The 12414-nt window shown below is 44.4% G+C and overlaps 1 protein-coding gene and 1 long non-coding RNA gene across 4 annotated transcripts in view; one reads left to right on the forward strand and one right to left on the reverse strand.

Annotated features, from left to right (window-relative positions):
• The first annotated feature begins 1722 nt into the window (after nucleotides 1–1722).
• On the forward strand, nucleotides 1723–6131 carry LOC307201208. Its single transcript, XR_013832649.1, has 2 exons — nucleotides 1723–2513; nucleotides 2719–6131. It is a non-coding gene; the product is annotated as an uncharacterized lncRNA (long non-coding RNA).
• Nucleotides 3815–12414, reverse strand: part of GRK3 (G protein-coupled receptor kinase 3) — a 134792-nt gene continuing 126192 nt past the window's right edge. Inside the window, exons 19-23 of one of the 3 annotated variants that reach the window (XM_079949553.1) lie at nucleotides 12206–12342; nucleotides 12015–12050; nucleotides 9989–10102; nucleotides 7984–8152; nucleotides 3815–6126 (exon numbers count right to left, since the gene is read on the reverse strand). In XM_079949553.1, coding sequence (XP_079805679.1) covers nucleotides 7991–8152; nucleotides 9989–10102; nucleotides 12015–12050; nucleotides 12206–12342 — 449 coding nt within the window. In that variant the 3' untranslated portion in view covers nucleotides 3815–6126; nucleotides 7984–7990. The other 2 variants (XM_079949555.1, XM_079949554.1) reach the window with 2 other exon arrangements.

Genomic DNA, 12414 nt, shown 5'->3' on the forward strand with positions numbered 1-12414 from the left:
TTAAAGATAATTATGAGAAATGTTGGTCAGAAGTGAAAAAAGACCTTTCCTTGAAGCTTTCCTTGTTAGGCCGAATTGCTGTTATCAAAATGAATGTATTGCAAATTATAGACAAGATGGACTGTTTCAAGAAGTGGCAGAGAGATATTTCTAGATTCGTCTGGCAGGGCAAGAAGCCCAGAATAAAATTTAAAATACTTACTGATGCAAAGGATAGAGGTGGATTTGCCCTGCCGGACCTTAAACTGTATTATGAATCAGCAGCTTTTTGCTGGCTGAAAGAATGGCTGCTTCTTGAGAACACAGACATTTTGGACTTAGAAGGTTTTGACAATGTTTTTGGGTGGCATGCATATCTGTGGTACGACAAGGTTAAAGCACATAAGGCATTTAAAAATCATATTGTCAGAAGAGCAAGATATAAAGACTTACTTGAAAATAAAACTCCAAGGTGGCTATCACCTATGGAAGCGAAGGCTCTGAAAAAAGCTCAATATGGAGGCCAACTGGCCAAAATATTGGGAGATTTTGGAACAGGAGGGTGACAAATTGAAACTGCAGAGTTTCGAGAAATTAAAGGATAAAGTGCGAGATTGGCTTCATTATTTTCAAATAAGAGAGGCCTATAATTTAGATTAAAAAATTGGCTTCGAGGTGGAAAAATCAAAATTAGAAACAGAACTGTTAGAACCCAAAGCTAAGATACTATCAAGAATGTATATAACTTGCTGTTGAAATGGAATACTGAGGATGAAACGGTAAAATCTGCTATGATAAAATGGGCACAAGATATCGGACATGACATTATGTTTGCTGACTGGGAACAGTTGTGGACCACAGGTATGAAATTTACGGCATGTAATGCCTTAAGAGAGAATATTATGAAAATGATATACAGGTGGTACATGACTCCAGTCAAGCTTGCAAAAATCTATCATCTGCCCGATAACAAGTGTTGGAAATGTAAAGAGACTGAAGGTACATTCTTTCACCTTTGGTGGGCGTGCCCAAGGATTAAGGCTTTCTGGGAGATGATTTATAATGAATTGAAAAAGGTATTTAAGTATACCTTCTTGAAGAAACCAGAGGCCTTTCTCCTGGGCATGGTCGGCCAATTGGTGCCAAAGAAGGATAGAAATTTATTTATGTACGCTACAGCAGCAGCAAGAATACTCATTGCAAAGCATTGGAAGACACAAGACCTACCCACCTTGGAAGAATGGCAGATGCAAGTAATGGACTACATGAATTGGCGGAAATGACCGGCAGAATCCGAGACCAGGGAGAAGAGTTGGTGGAAGAAGATTGGAAGAAATTTAAAATCTATCTACAGAAACACTGTAAAATTATTGAATGTTAATGACGTTGGAATGAAATGAAGTGGTTCTAGCAATAAGGCAAAATAAGAATATGCAAGAATAGATTGATATCAGATGAAAATTTGAAGTTAGAATATGTGAGGATAAACAATTAAGGGTAAATTAAGAGGGTATGAATTTGCTGAACAAATTTTTAAATGGAATACAAAAAAGGGAGGTGTGAGGAAGTCATGAAAATAAGTAAATGAATGGTAAGATATTAGAAAGAGAGATTTTTATTTTTTATTTTTACGTTAAATTTTGGTTTTTGTATTTTCTTTGTGTGTTCTTTGTTTATTGTTCACTGTTTTGTAATCCTTTTTTTGTTAAAAACTTAATAAATATTATATAAAAAAAAGGAAAATGGAAAAGCCTCCCCATTGTCTTTTCCTTCACAAATCCTGTCTTAAGGGTATGTCTGTGTATGAATAGGGTGAGCTCAGGAACTAAGTATTTATCATTACGAAAGACTGGCCAGGCTCCCCAGGGTATCCAATCAAGTAAGCATTAACAGCTAACAACTCAGATTTCTGGTAAACAACGCACTCAGATTTCTGTTGTAGACAACCCCTTTCTGGGATGTAGGTGTTTCTGGTGGGTGGTCTTGGACTCCAGGGCGGGCAATTTAAAATGTCAATATAAGGGCGGGCACACCTAGGTTCTGGGTCCTCCTCCTCCTGCGTGTGAAGGGGGCACCCTGTTGCAACAGTTCAATAAAGATCAGGCTTACTAGCAGCTTTGTATATTCTCTGGTTGGCCTCTGTTCCTTTCTCCAATTGATGGAGAACCTGCAAAGGACTCTATAAGGACTCTTGTGTATAAGGGAATAAGGGCAGATTTTCATTTATTACGATAGAAACAGGAACAAAACAAAAGCCAGTCTACCTGAGGGGAAGGGACCTGGGGGGAAGGGACTGGAAGCATTGTCTGGTCTACTCAACTACCTGGTCTACCTACTGCAGTGCCGGGAGACGCTGGTCTACCTGGTGGAGGGGTTGGCAGCGTTACCAGGTCTAGCCCCATTGTGACCCTGATCTACCAGCTGGAACTACCTAGCAGTGGGGACTGGAATGACTGCCCGGTCTACTCACTGGTGAGGTTCGGGCTTCCTGGTCCCCTTTGGAGGACCCCTTCCCGGTCTACCGGCACCTCCAGGTCTACCCAGTCACATGGGATGGGGAGACGAGTGCTCTCCGGCCTACTTGCTGCGGAGGCTGGAGCTGCTCGGTCTACCGGGTGCTGGGGGAGGCGCAGACTGCCCGGGGTAGTCGTGAAGCCTGCCAAAGGCGCCTGGAAAACATCCACTAAATAATAATAATAAAAATAAATTTATTTATTATTTATTATTTATATCTGCCAGAGTTTCCCCAGCCACCATGGGGAAACCTTCATAAAGGGTTGGTTTCGTGGCGACAGCTACCGTAGAACTCCGTGAATTTGTAGACTGCCGCTTTGCAGTGGAGCAGCAGGTAGGTGCCCTAACCCACATAATCCTCACATAAGGCTCACATAATCCTAATCCTAATCCTAACCCCCTAACCCTCTAGTCCTAGTCCTAGCCCTGGCCCTAACCCTAACCCTAACGGCATTGTGTCATTCGTTCCGTGTTTTTTGGTGAATATGCTCTCATGTGTCTTTGGGTGTTGCGCCATTTTGGGACGGGGGAATGCAGGTCCCTGAGACTCTCACGTCTTACTGAGCATTGGGGTCTTCATGGAAAAGGCCAGTGGAGGTATGAAAAACAAAATGAAACAACTCTTTTTTTCTCTGTTTCTTTTATTAGAGACAAAATGGCAAACTTTTTTTAATACTAGAATTAATTTGTGAAAACTGTAATAATGCTGTTTCCAACTCAAGTAACTGTCACTTAAATAACACACAGGCAAAAAGAAGAAATTGTACAAGGAATTAAATAAGTTGAAAGAAATGTGCAGACTTAATAAATAACAAAAAAATGCCTCTCAGATAAAACAGAATTCTTGAGGTATTTTTTTTTTAAATACTCCCTTAGATAAAAGTAACCTGGTACAGTAACAAAAACACAAAAATATTAAAAATTGATTTAACAAATGTATTAACATTCTCCAGTATTCCGAAGTGCTTAGCCCATATAATATTTACATCATGGAATATTTTATCAGCAGGCAACACAGAAAGGGAAACCATTATGAATCGCAGGAGATGTTTTGGATATACATATATTATCAATATATATAGACTAATTTCCTCCCATTACTTAAAATTATATTAATTAGGTTAATAATATACCTTCAATATTTTTTAAAAAATATATTACTGTCAACTGGTTCTCTGCTGTTTAAAAACAACTGTAAGTCCTTAGTGTCTACAGCACAGTCTTCCTACATTTTTATTGAAGAGTATGAATACACCATAGTTCCAAGATGGTAGATATCTTCAAAAATGGCTCCAACAAGATTGTGTTGCTCGGGGGTGGGGTGGGGGGTGGGTGGAATATAGATTGCAACTGTGTACACTCACGGATACTGAACACATCACTAGGAGCCAATTGAGAGATCAGAACACACCAGTTTCCCACCCCATAAAAACCTTTCATGAGGCAGTTTGGTAGCAACCAATGGCTCAGATCCTAATTCAAGTGCTGTTCTTTGCAGAATGTGATCTTACTCTTTCTAGCACCAGGTGCAAACAGGATATATTTCACAGATTCCACACACAGGACAGTTCAAATTTAACACTGCAATTTGAAATGTAAATTTGAAATGTAACACTGCGATTTCCAAAACTCACCTCTGCGGCAAACTCAGTGTTTTGCATCCCTGCCAAAACTACAAGATTCCTTTTTACACCCACTTGGTACATGGTCAGAATAGTGCTTTTGCAACAGCTTAAGATTTATAGCAGCTTTGCACATGCACACAATCTTTTTAAAAATAAGAAGATATAAAAAAAAGAAAATAAGCAGAGTCGGAGCACCCTTTGGGTGGGTGAGCACCCGATTCTACCTTCCCTTAAAAGGTCCTTTTAAAAAGCTCCCAGGATATTTGTGTCTCTTGTCTCAACAACCTGAGAAAGAGACAGGTGGTGGTTTGGGGATGGGTGGGTTGGAGACAGAGGACTCAAACTGCATTTCAGTGCATGCACAGGGATTATTGGGAGACAGAGTTTTTCACACAACAGATCAACATGGTGCACAGTGTGAGCTGTCCCTATTCTCCCTCCCTATGTTGGAAGTATGGAGGCCCATAGCATTGCCCCAAGGGCACACAGTCACAGCTCAACGATTGTCAAGTACTGGTGACCAGTTTTATGTCATTCAAACTGGATGGGTGACCAGAAACCACATACACCAGAAACCACAACAAATTTCCTTCCAGTGATAAAGCATTAAAGGTGGTCAGAGTGCAAGACCACCTCACTCACTCACTCACTCACTCACTCATTCATTCTCATGCCCAAACGAACACTAGATAAAAATATATTATTATTTCAACATACTTCCAACGTCTTCTGAAGTTCTTGCGATTCTTAGAACGTCTTTTTGTGCTTGCAAAAACTATGAAGGAAATTACTTACCTAATTTCCTTATAATGGTTTCAAGTTCCTGACTTTATTACAGGTTAATTATCTTCCTATATAAAGATGCAATCACTTAGCTGTGTTGATTCCACTGCAGGCTCTTCTCCTCGCCTCCCCCACAGCTCTGCTGAATGAACTGCCAAGCCCTGAAGAGCATAGGAATGCCAATATGGAACAATGGGCTGAACAGAAAAGCCTACAGTTTAATCACCATCCATGTCACTTTTACATGTATGCTTTAAATTCCCTCCTGGGGTGTGCAGAGGAGACAGAAGTCTCCAAAATTTAATTTAGCTTAAGGAGAAATTAAACAATGTGCAATCTAAAACAGCAACCCCAAAAAAATATATTTAGGGTTTTATAAGTCTCAATTTTCAGAAGCCCACGCATATATTTCACTAATGTTTCCAGTAGTGAAATGCCCAAACATTTCAGTCATTTTACTTCCTGTTATTCATATATTTTCCCCGACCATCCATGAGAGGTGAATGGCATTTGAGTCCCTTTGAAATATGAAATCATGGCTCATCTGTGTTTCAACAGGACTTAAATACAACAAATGCGTCCCTTGGATTCTTCTTTGCACACACAGCAGTTGAACTAAGACACTGATAACAGATTAAAAACAAACCTTCCATAAAAATTTGAGAATATTTTAGAGCACAGCAGAACTGAAATCAAATGAGGTCATACTCATTTTTTTTTTTACTGCTATTGGGAATTTGCTAAAATGAAAATAGGAATTATTACATTACAGAGCGTTTTAGCTGCCTCTGGGAAAACAATAATCTAAACCTAGGCTATTTTAAATAAAAGCTTACTCAATGTTTACAAAAATGAGGTCATTGCACAGCAGTTTTTAAAATTCACATCCCCTTCATAACAGCGGATCCAAAAAAGGAAGCAACGCCCTGTTCCTTCCAATGATAAGTCTGAAACATAGCGCCAACACAAGGCTGTGGGTGCCATGCTAAGAAGGCGTAGAACTAACTGAAGGAACTAAATGAACTAACAAAGGTAAGAAAGAAGGGGAAGTCCAAGTGGAATGTGCAGAGGCAGCCAGACACATTTGGCTTCAGGGCTAGCCAAACAGACTAGAGGACCGCAAGGAATCATGTGGCCTCTTCTAGGCAGGGCTTTCTGTGCATGCTCTGAGGATGCACCAACCCAAGGCAGCGGTTTCTCTTAGCAGGGACTCTGCAGGTATGATCTAAGGATCTGAGCAGAATTTTAGGATACAGAGAACGCAACTTAAAAGAAGTTTGGTGCAAAGAATGCACCAAAAAATGCACAGGGACACTTTAGCAACCCTAAAATGCAACCATGGTCAGCAGACATCCTTAATCCATGGTTGCTGTGGTTCCAAATTCCTTAACTCAGAAGCTACTTAGAAGCAGAAAACATTTCAGGACTTCTTATTGTATGGAGCCAAAAGGATGCTTGCCTGGAACCTCAAGAGTGCCATTTCCACAGGGGGGAAAAGCCAGGAGTTGGCCTGTGAATCGGTTGCCCAAGATTCGTGTCCCAGAGGACAGTTTTGGAGGTTCATGGCAACGGACTTAGCAGCACTCTCAAAAAACTGTAACCTGGAATGTATTAAAATGCAGATAATGAAGATAATTTTAAGTGCAATTTGTCAAACAAAAGGAAAAAATGCATTCCATTCCATGGAGAAAGTGTCTAGATGGTTATCGCAGATGAATGGGGAGCCCACTCAAAGCTGCTCCACCCCAGCTCCTTAACATGCAACTCCTTAACAAGCAAGAGGACAGAGAGTGATGCTCTAGGACAAATTCTAGGACTGGGGGACTTTAGCTTGCTTTTCTTGGAGAACACAATTTTTGGGCTGCAGAAGTTGTGCACAACCAACCATACAAGATGAACCAAGCTCTTGACTTGTCCAATGGAAGGAACATGCACACAATAAATAATTATGGAGCCCTGGGGAGGAGAGCATCAATGCAGAATCATATGCTACGGAATGTCCTCCCTTCAAGATCCAGTCCAACAAAAAGGGACTTCCAATATTATTCTGCAAAAGTGATTAACTATTTGAAAATGTGGTGGTTAGCCAATGGTCATTTTTCCAGTCATTTCTGCATGACCCCCCAGGTGTCACTCTTCCTTTCTGCTGGTTCCCTCTGCAGTTGCCTGAGGCTGACAGCATCCCTTGCAAGACAAGATTGTCAGGGTGACACTTTGGGACAGCAAAGAATCCACATCCATCTGCAACCTAATCCAATAGGATCTTAAAATTGGATTTGTTTTAAACATTTTTAAAAGAAAGTGCCATTGGCCAGGAATGGAGAGAAGATGATTTTGCATTCCCTGTAAACCTGTCTAACAGAACCAGCAGTAAAAAATATATTAAAGAAAAAACCCAGGAAAAGCACACAGAGAGACACTTACACAACTGAACAACACTAGCACGCACACACAAACGGTTTCTGCCCATAGCTCATCATCATCTGCTGTCAAGTACAGTCCAGCACGAAGTGTTTGTTCGCCTAGAAGCAGCAGCAGCAGGAAACATTTAAAACCACAGGACACATAGTTCAGTCCATTCCAAGGACATGGGAAAAGGAGACATGTTGTTGGTGGCCAGCAGAACAGAATGTGGATATGGAAGTCACTGGTGACGTCATGCGAGGAGTCAGTCCACCCTGGAAGGTGGCAACTCTTTCCACAGGTCCAACACACAGCCCCGTGGCATAAAAATGCAGTCATGAAAATCAGGTAGTTGCCCATTCAGATTGCAAGTCTACAGTATGCACCTGAAGAGGTTTATTGCAAATAAGCAACATTTTCGGGGGCTGCCCTGTTGGGAGTGCAAGCTGCCTGGGAGTGCAAGACACTCCTTTTGTCTGCTCCGTTGTTGGCAACAACTCCCCACCCCACCCCCTGGTTGCTGCATCGGCCTTCTCTGAGGCCTTGGTCCCTGTGCCACTATTTTTTGAGCTCAGCACTTGCCCCAGAGCCCTTCACCCAACTCCGGGGAGTGGGCAAGGAACTAACAGCGATGCAGCGACAGACAGACTTCCCCTGCAATGGCACAGCCTTTCCTTGCCTGGGTCCTAAAGGCCGTTGCTGTTCCTGTGGCTGAGGGGGGGCTTGGAGAGCTCCACAACTGCAGAGCGGGATTTATTCAGGAACTTGGGTGCCCGACGTAAGAGCAGCTGTGCTTCTGTGAATGTTTCGGTCAGTTCCTTCTTCCATTGTACAAACTCTGGGTCACTCTGGGGAAAAACAAATGCACACACACAAAAATCAGTTTTTTCTTCAGAATCCATTGTACCAGCAAGATAACTACAACTTGTCTCATACAGTTTTGAACTCATTGAGGAAAGACTCTTGATAGAGATAGAAACAAACACTACCGGAAGTTGGGAGCCCACAGCTCAGTGGAGCACCTGCAGAAGGTCCCTAATCTGACTCTTGGAATGCCTAGTAAAATGAAGAGTGGGGAAAAAGTAACTCTGTGCCTCAGATCCCAGAGTGTCACTGCCAGCCAGTGTAGGCATTATTGAGCTAAAGAGTCTGACTCCAGCAAGTTCAAAGTTGCTATTTGCAAATGCTCAAAGAGGTAAAGGGCCAGGGGCCAGGTGGAAACATGCAACTATTTTATTGCACAGGGTGGTGGGGCATGTGCAAGACTGGTTGATCCTCTTTAAAGGAGTTGGGGCAGACACAAAGCTGCTTTCGTAAGCCAGACAGCAAATGTCCTAGGAGGGCGGCTAAAGCAAACTTAAATGAGGGAATCACTCTCTCAAAAAAGTTTTACAGTCCTCAGAAACAGAGAACTTTAACAGAACAAATCTGTTCCTACGGACATCTGGGTTCAGAAAGAGGTGTGCTCTCAGTACCCAAGAGGGATGCAACATTGCATTAGCCAACAATGGTATCTTATGTGCTAAAATGGCTCAAAATATATTTAAGGAAGAAACATGCTCAAAGTCACTGCTGGTGCGGCACACCCGGCCTGTTGTTCTGCTATTTTAAAGGCCCCACCAGCTTTCTCCATGCCCACTGCATGCTCCTAAAAGAACTAGTGGACAGCAGAGCAGTGAAACCCTGCCCTGCGGTGGCAGAAGAGCCCCAGGCAGAAGGCAGGTCGCTCTGGATGAGTGACCTGCTCCAGCGAGAGCTTGGAGGCTTTTCAAGCCTCTGCCTCCCAGCCTACCTCTCATAGGTGCCACACCTTTCTTAAAGGGCTAGCCCTCTGGCCTCAGGATGGGCACTTTCCCTGTGTTTCATAAGTTCTTGCCTTGTGCATCCCTGCACTGCTGAGCAGGCAAGGCAGTGGCTGAGGTGCTCCATTCCTCAGGCTCAGGGCAAGGTGCTCACGTGGGTCCAGTGTCCAAGTTCTACAAGCTCTGGTGCGGAAGAATCTGATTCATGGGGCTCCTGCCAGTCCCTTAGCACTGGCAGGAGCCCCATAAATCAGATAGGACTGGCTCCTAAGCAGCTGATGCCATGCCTCACCATGCCTCAATCACTGATGGCTTCTGAGGTCGTGACAATCCCGACGGATGTGAGCTAGAAAAATTCACAGGCCCAAACCTTGTCACTCCAATAAACTCAGCAGACTGCTTTAGCAACCACACTGTTCTATCAGTCTCAGTTCCCATATCTGCAAAAAGGGAACATTTGGGAGCACAGAAAGCAGATCACTGGTCCACCAAGCTCAGTATTATCCACCAAGCTCATCTGGCAGCAGCTCCCTCAGTTTTTGGATGAGGTCATCTTCCCAGCTCTGATTGGCTGGAGACTGAATCTGGGACCTTCTGCACAGCAAATGGGTGCTCTGGCTTTCAGCACCTCCCCAATAATACTGCTGCTGGTGGTTAAGGATTACTGGGACAATGAGGGTATGCTCTCAGCACTTGAAAGGGCTTACTTAGATAATCAAAACATGCTCAACTTCCAGGTTGAGGCTATTTTCATGTGTGTGGAGGGAAGCATTTCCTACATTAACAGTTTTGGGTTTTGAACAGTTGGCCTTCCCCACCTCTAAAAAAACCTTTAAGCTTCAGGACCTCCCTCCCCTCATCCCTCAAAGACACACAGCCTACCTCACACTGCAGGACAAACTGCTTCCCCCCTTTAATTCTGAGCAAGATGCATTTTTTGTCCTTGATCTGAGTTTCTTCCACCGACAAAATCTGTTCCATAGTCAGCAAATTTTGCTAAGGAAGCAAAAAGGAAAGACAGGTTGAATTGAAGGCCCAGTTGCTACCACAGCCCTGAGAATGAAACTGGCCAAAACCCTAATCCAGCTTCCTTGGGTTTTCATAAATTGCTTACAGGGGGTGGGAGGTGGGAAGGAATCTTAGCAGCAGTACAGCTAGCTTCTCTCTACAGAAGTGGCACTTCCTCACAAGGAAGTGCACAGCATCACAAGCCTTGTGGCTTTGTCAAACCAAAGAAAAAGGTGATGTTTTGTTAAGCAAAGGACCCCAAAAGTCTTCATTTAAAAAATGCTACGTGGGGGGGGGGGGGAATCCCTTCCTTTCTTACTTTTCTGAAAGCTGTTCATGCATGCCATGTCCTCATCTCTCCTTGTGCCCCCCTCAAACTTGGATGGGAAAGATCTAAGAAGTAGATAAGGGCATTTTGCAGGGGGGCTGGTCACCAGTGTGCTTCCTGTCCACCCATCCTGTCTTCTCCTGGGGTGGGAGAGAGGACATGCAGCAAGTGGGCTGAGATTTGATTCTGCTGGAGAATCAACAGGGTGGGCCTTTTCCCTTCCACAGGGCAATCTTTTCCCACAGGGCAGACCAGGGTGGGTGGGTGAAGGAGACCAAGCTGATGTTTCAGGTTTTGGCATCTAAGCCTAGAAGCAATGGCTACTTCTTCCTGCCTTCCCTACCCAAACCCCAAGTCATTGCTTGGAAAATTTCTCAGATGCTGAATACTGAAGGCTCTACAATATTTATGGAGAGGGGAAAGGGGTGGCAATTATGCCTACCTTATGGAGGTAGACCAGGCATGGCCAAACTTGGCCCTCCAGATGTTTTGGGATTACAACTCCCATCATCCCTAGCTAACAGGACCAGTGGTCAGGGATTAGACACACACCTTTTTACCCCCAGGTGGTGCATGTGTATTCAGACAGGAAGTGAATATGGCCTCCCCCCCCCCCGCCAATGATTTACTTTAAGTGAACAGAGTCAGATCAGACGAAGGCTTCTAGTCCACCCTACTGCACTACTCAATACAGGAAATTCAGCAAGCGAGCCCCTCCAACAGATGATTGCACAGGCTTTGCAAGAAGACCTCTGGCTGGTGGAACAGCCCAGCACTCCTCTAGGCAACGTCTTCCAATGGCTCAGCTTTTCCTCATGTTCAGCCCCTGAGATCTAATCCTGCCCTCTGGAGCAAGTTTTTGCCTTTTTATGTGAGTAGCATGGGTGGGTGTCCCAAAGCGCTTTCATGGATAGTTTACCATTTTTGATGGGGCCCAAGGATGCGGAAAGAAATCAGTCATAATTCTGTGAACAGCAGGAGTTCAAAGGGGAGCTCTGGGGCCACAAGGGAAGCAGGGATGTTCCCTGGTGATTTCCCCTAAAGCAGCAACAAAGATGCTCTCTTCTACAGCTGCTACAGGTCAAGTCTTGGGGTCATCCTTACAAAGCAGCAGTTCCCAAAGGCAAAGGACCTGTGACACACTTCACCTGAATCGAAAGTACAAGGAGCAGAGCTTCACTTTTGCAACCGAAAAAGGGCCACAAGCGAAGCCCACAACAGATCTGGGCACACTTCCTTCCTGGTGAAAAAAGTAACCCAGAGAAGCGCCAGATTTAGAGATGTTTTGGGGCAGCTCCCTTAGAGGGTGGTAATTCTTCAGCCTCAAGAGAAGAAGTGCTGTGTTCAGCCAAAATGGTGCTCTCCAGGTGTTTCAGGCAGCTAGTTCTACCAGCCTTGGCCAGCCCAGCCCAGCAGAGCCAGACTGGGAAGAGAGGAGAAGGGCAAAAGAGCCACCCAGCCTCCCAGCTCTGTGGGTGGCCATTTGGGGTTCACAGGAGCTGGATTCACTTCCTCATAGCCTGTAGGGGCGGTGCTTTGGGAACTGCTGCTAGGCAGGTTTCATTGCCTTACCCACTTGCGTCTTTTTGTGTAAGTGCGCCAGGTGTCCTAAACAGGAAAACAAGAAGATTACCTGGAGCTTGGCATATCCCCTCCTGCATTGGCCCCTCAAGCCTTAGCATACCGGAGAGGAGGCAGAGCACCCACCACCACCACTGACATCATGTGCTCCCTCCCCCTGCTAGCCCAGCTGCCCAACTCACCCGTGACTCTCCTTCTCCACGCCATTCAAGCCGGTTTGGAAAGAGGTAAAAATAGCGTCTCTGCCACTGAGTCAGGAAGGGGTTCCCCAGCTTCAGCATGTACCCATGCATGATGCAGTCCTTCCCCAGAGCATAGTCTGTCACAAGGCAGAAAAAATCCACCGTTAAGGGGGGAGCTTTGCAGCTCTATAGTTCCATCGGCACAAGGA

Source organism: Podarcis cretensis (genome assembly GCF_951804945.1).
Source record: "Podarcis cretensis genome assembly, chromosome: 13".
NCBI lineage: Eukaryota > Metazoa > Chordata > Lepidosauria > Squamata > Lacertidae > Podarcis > Podarcis cretensis.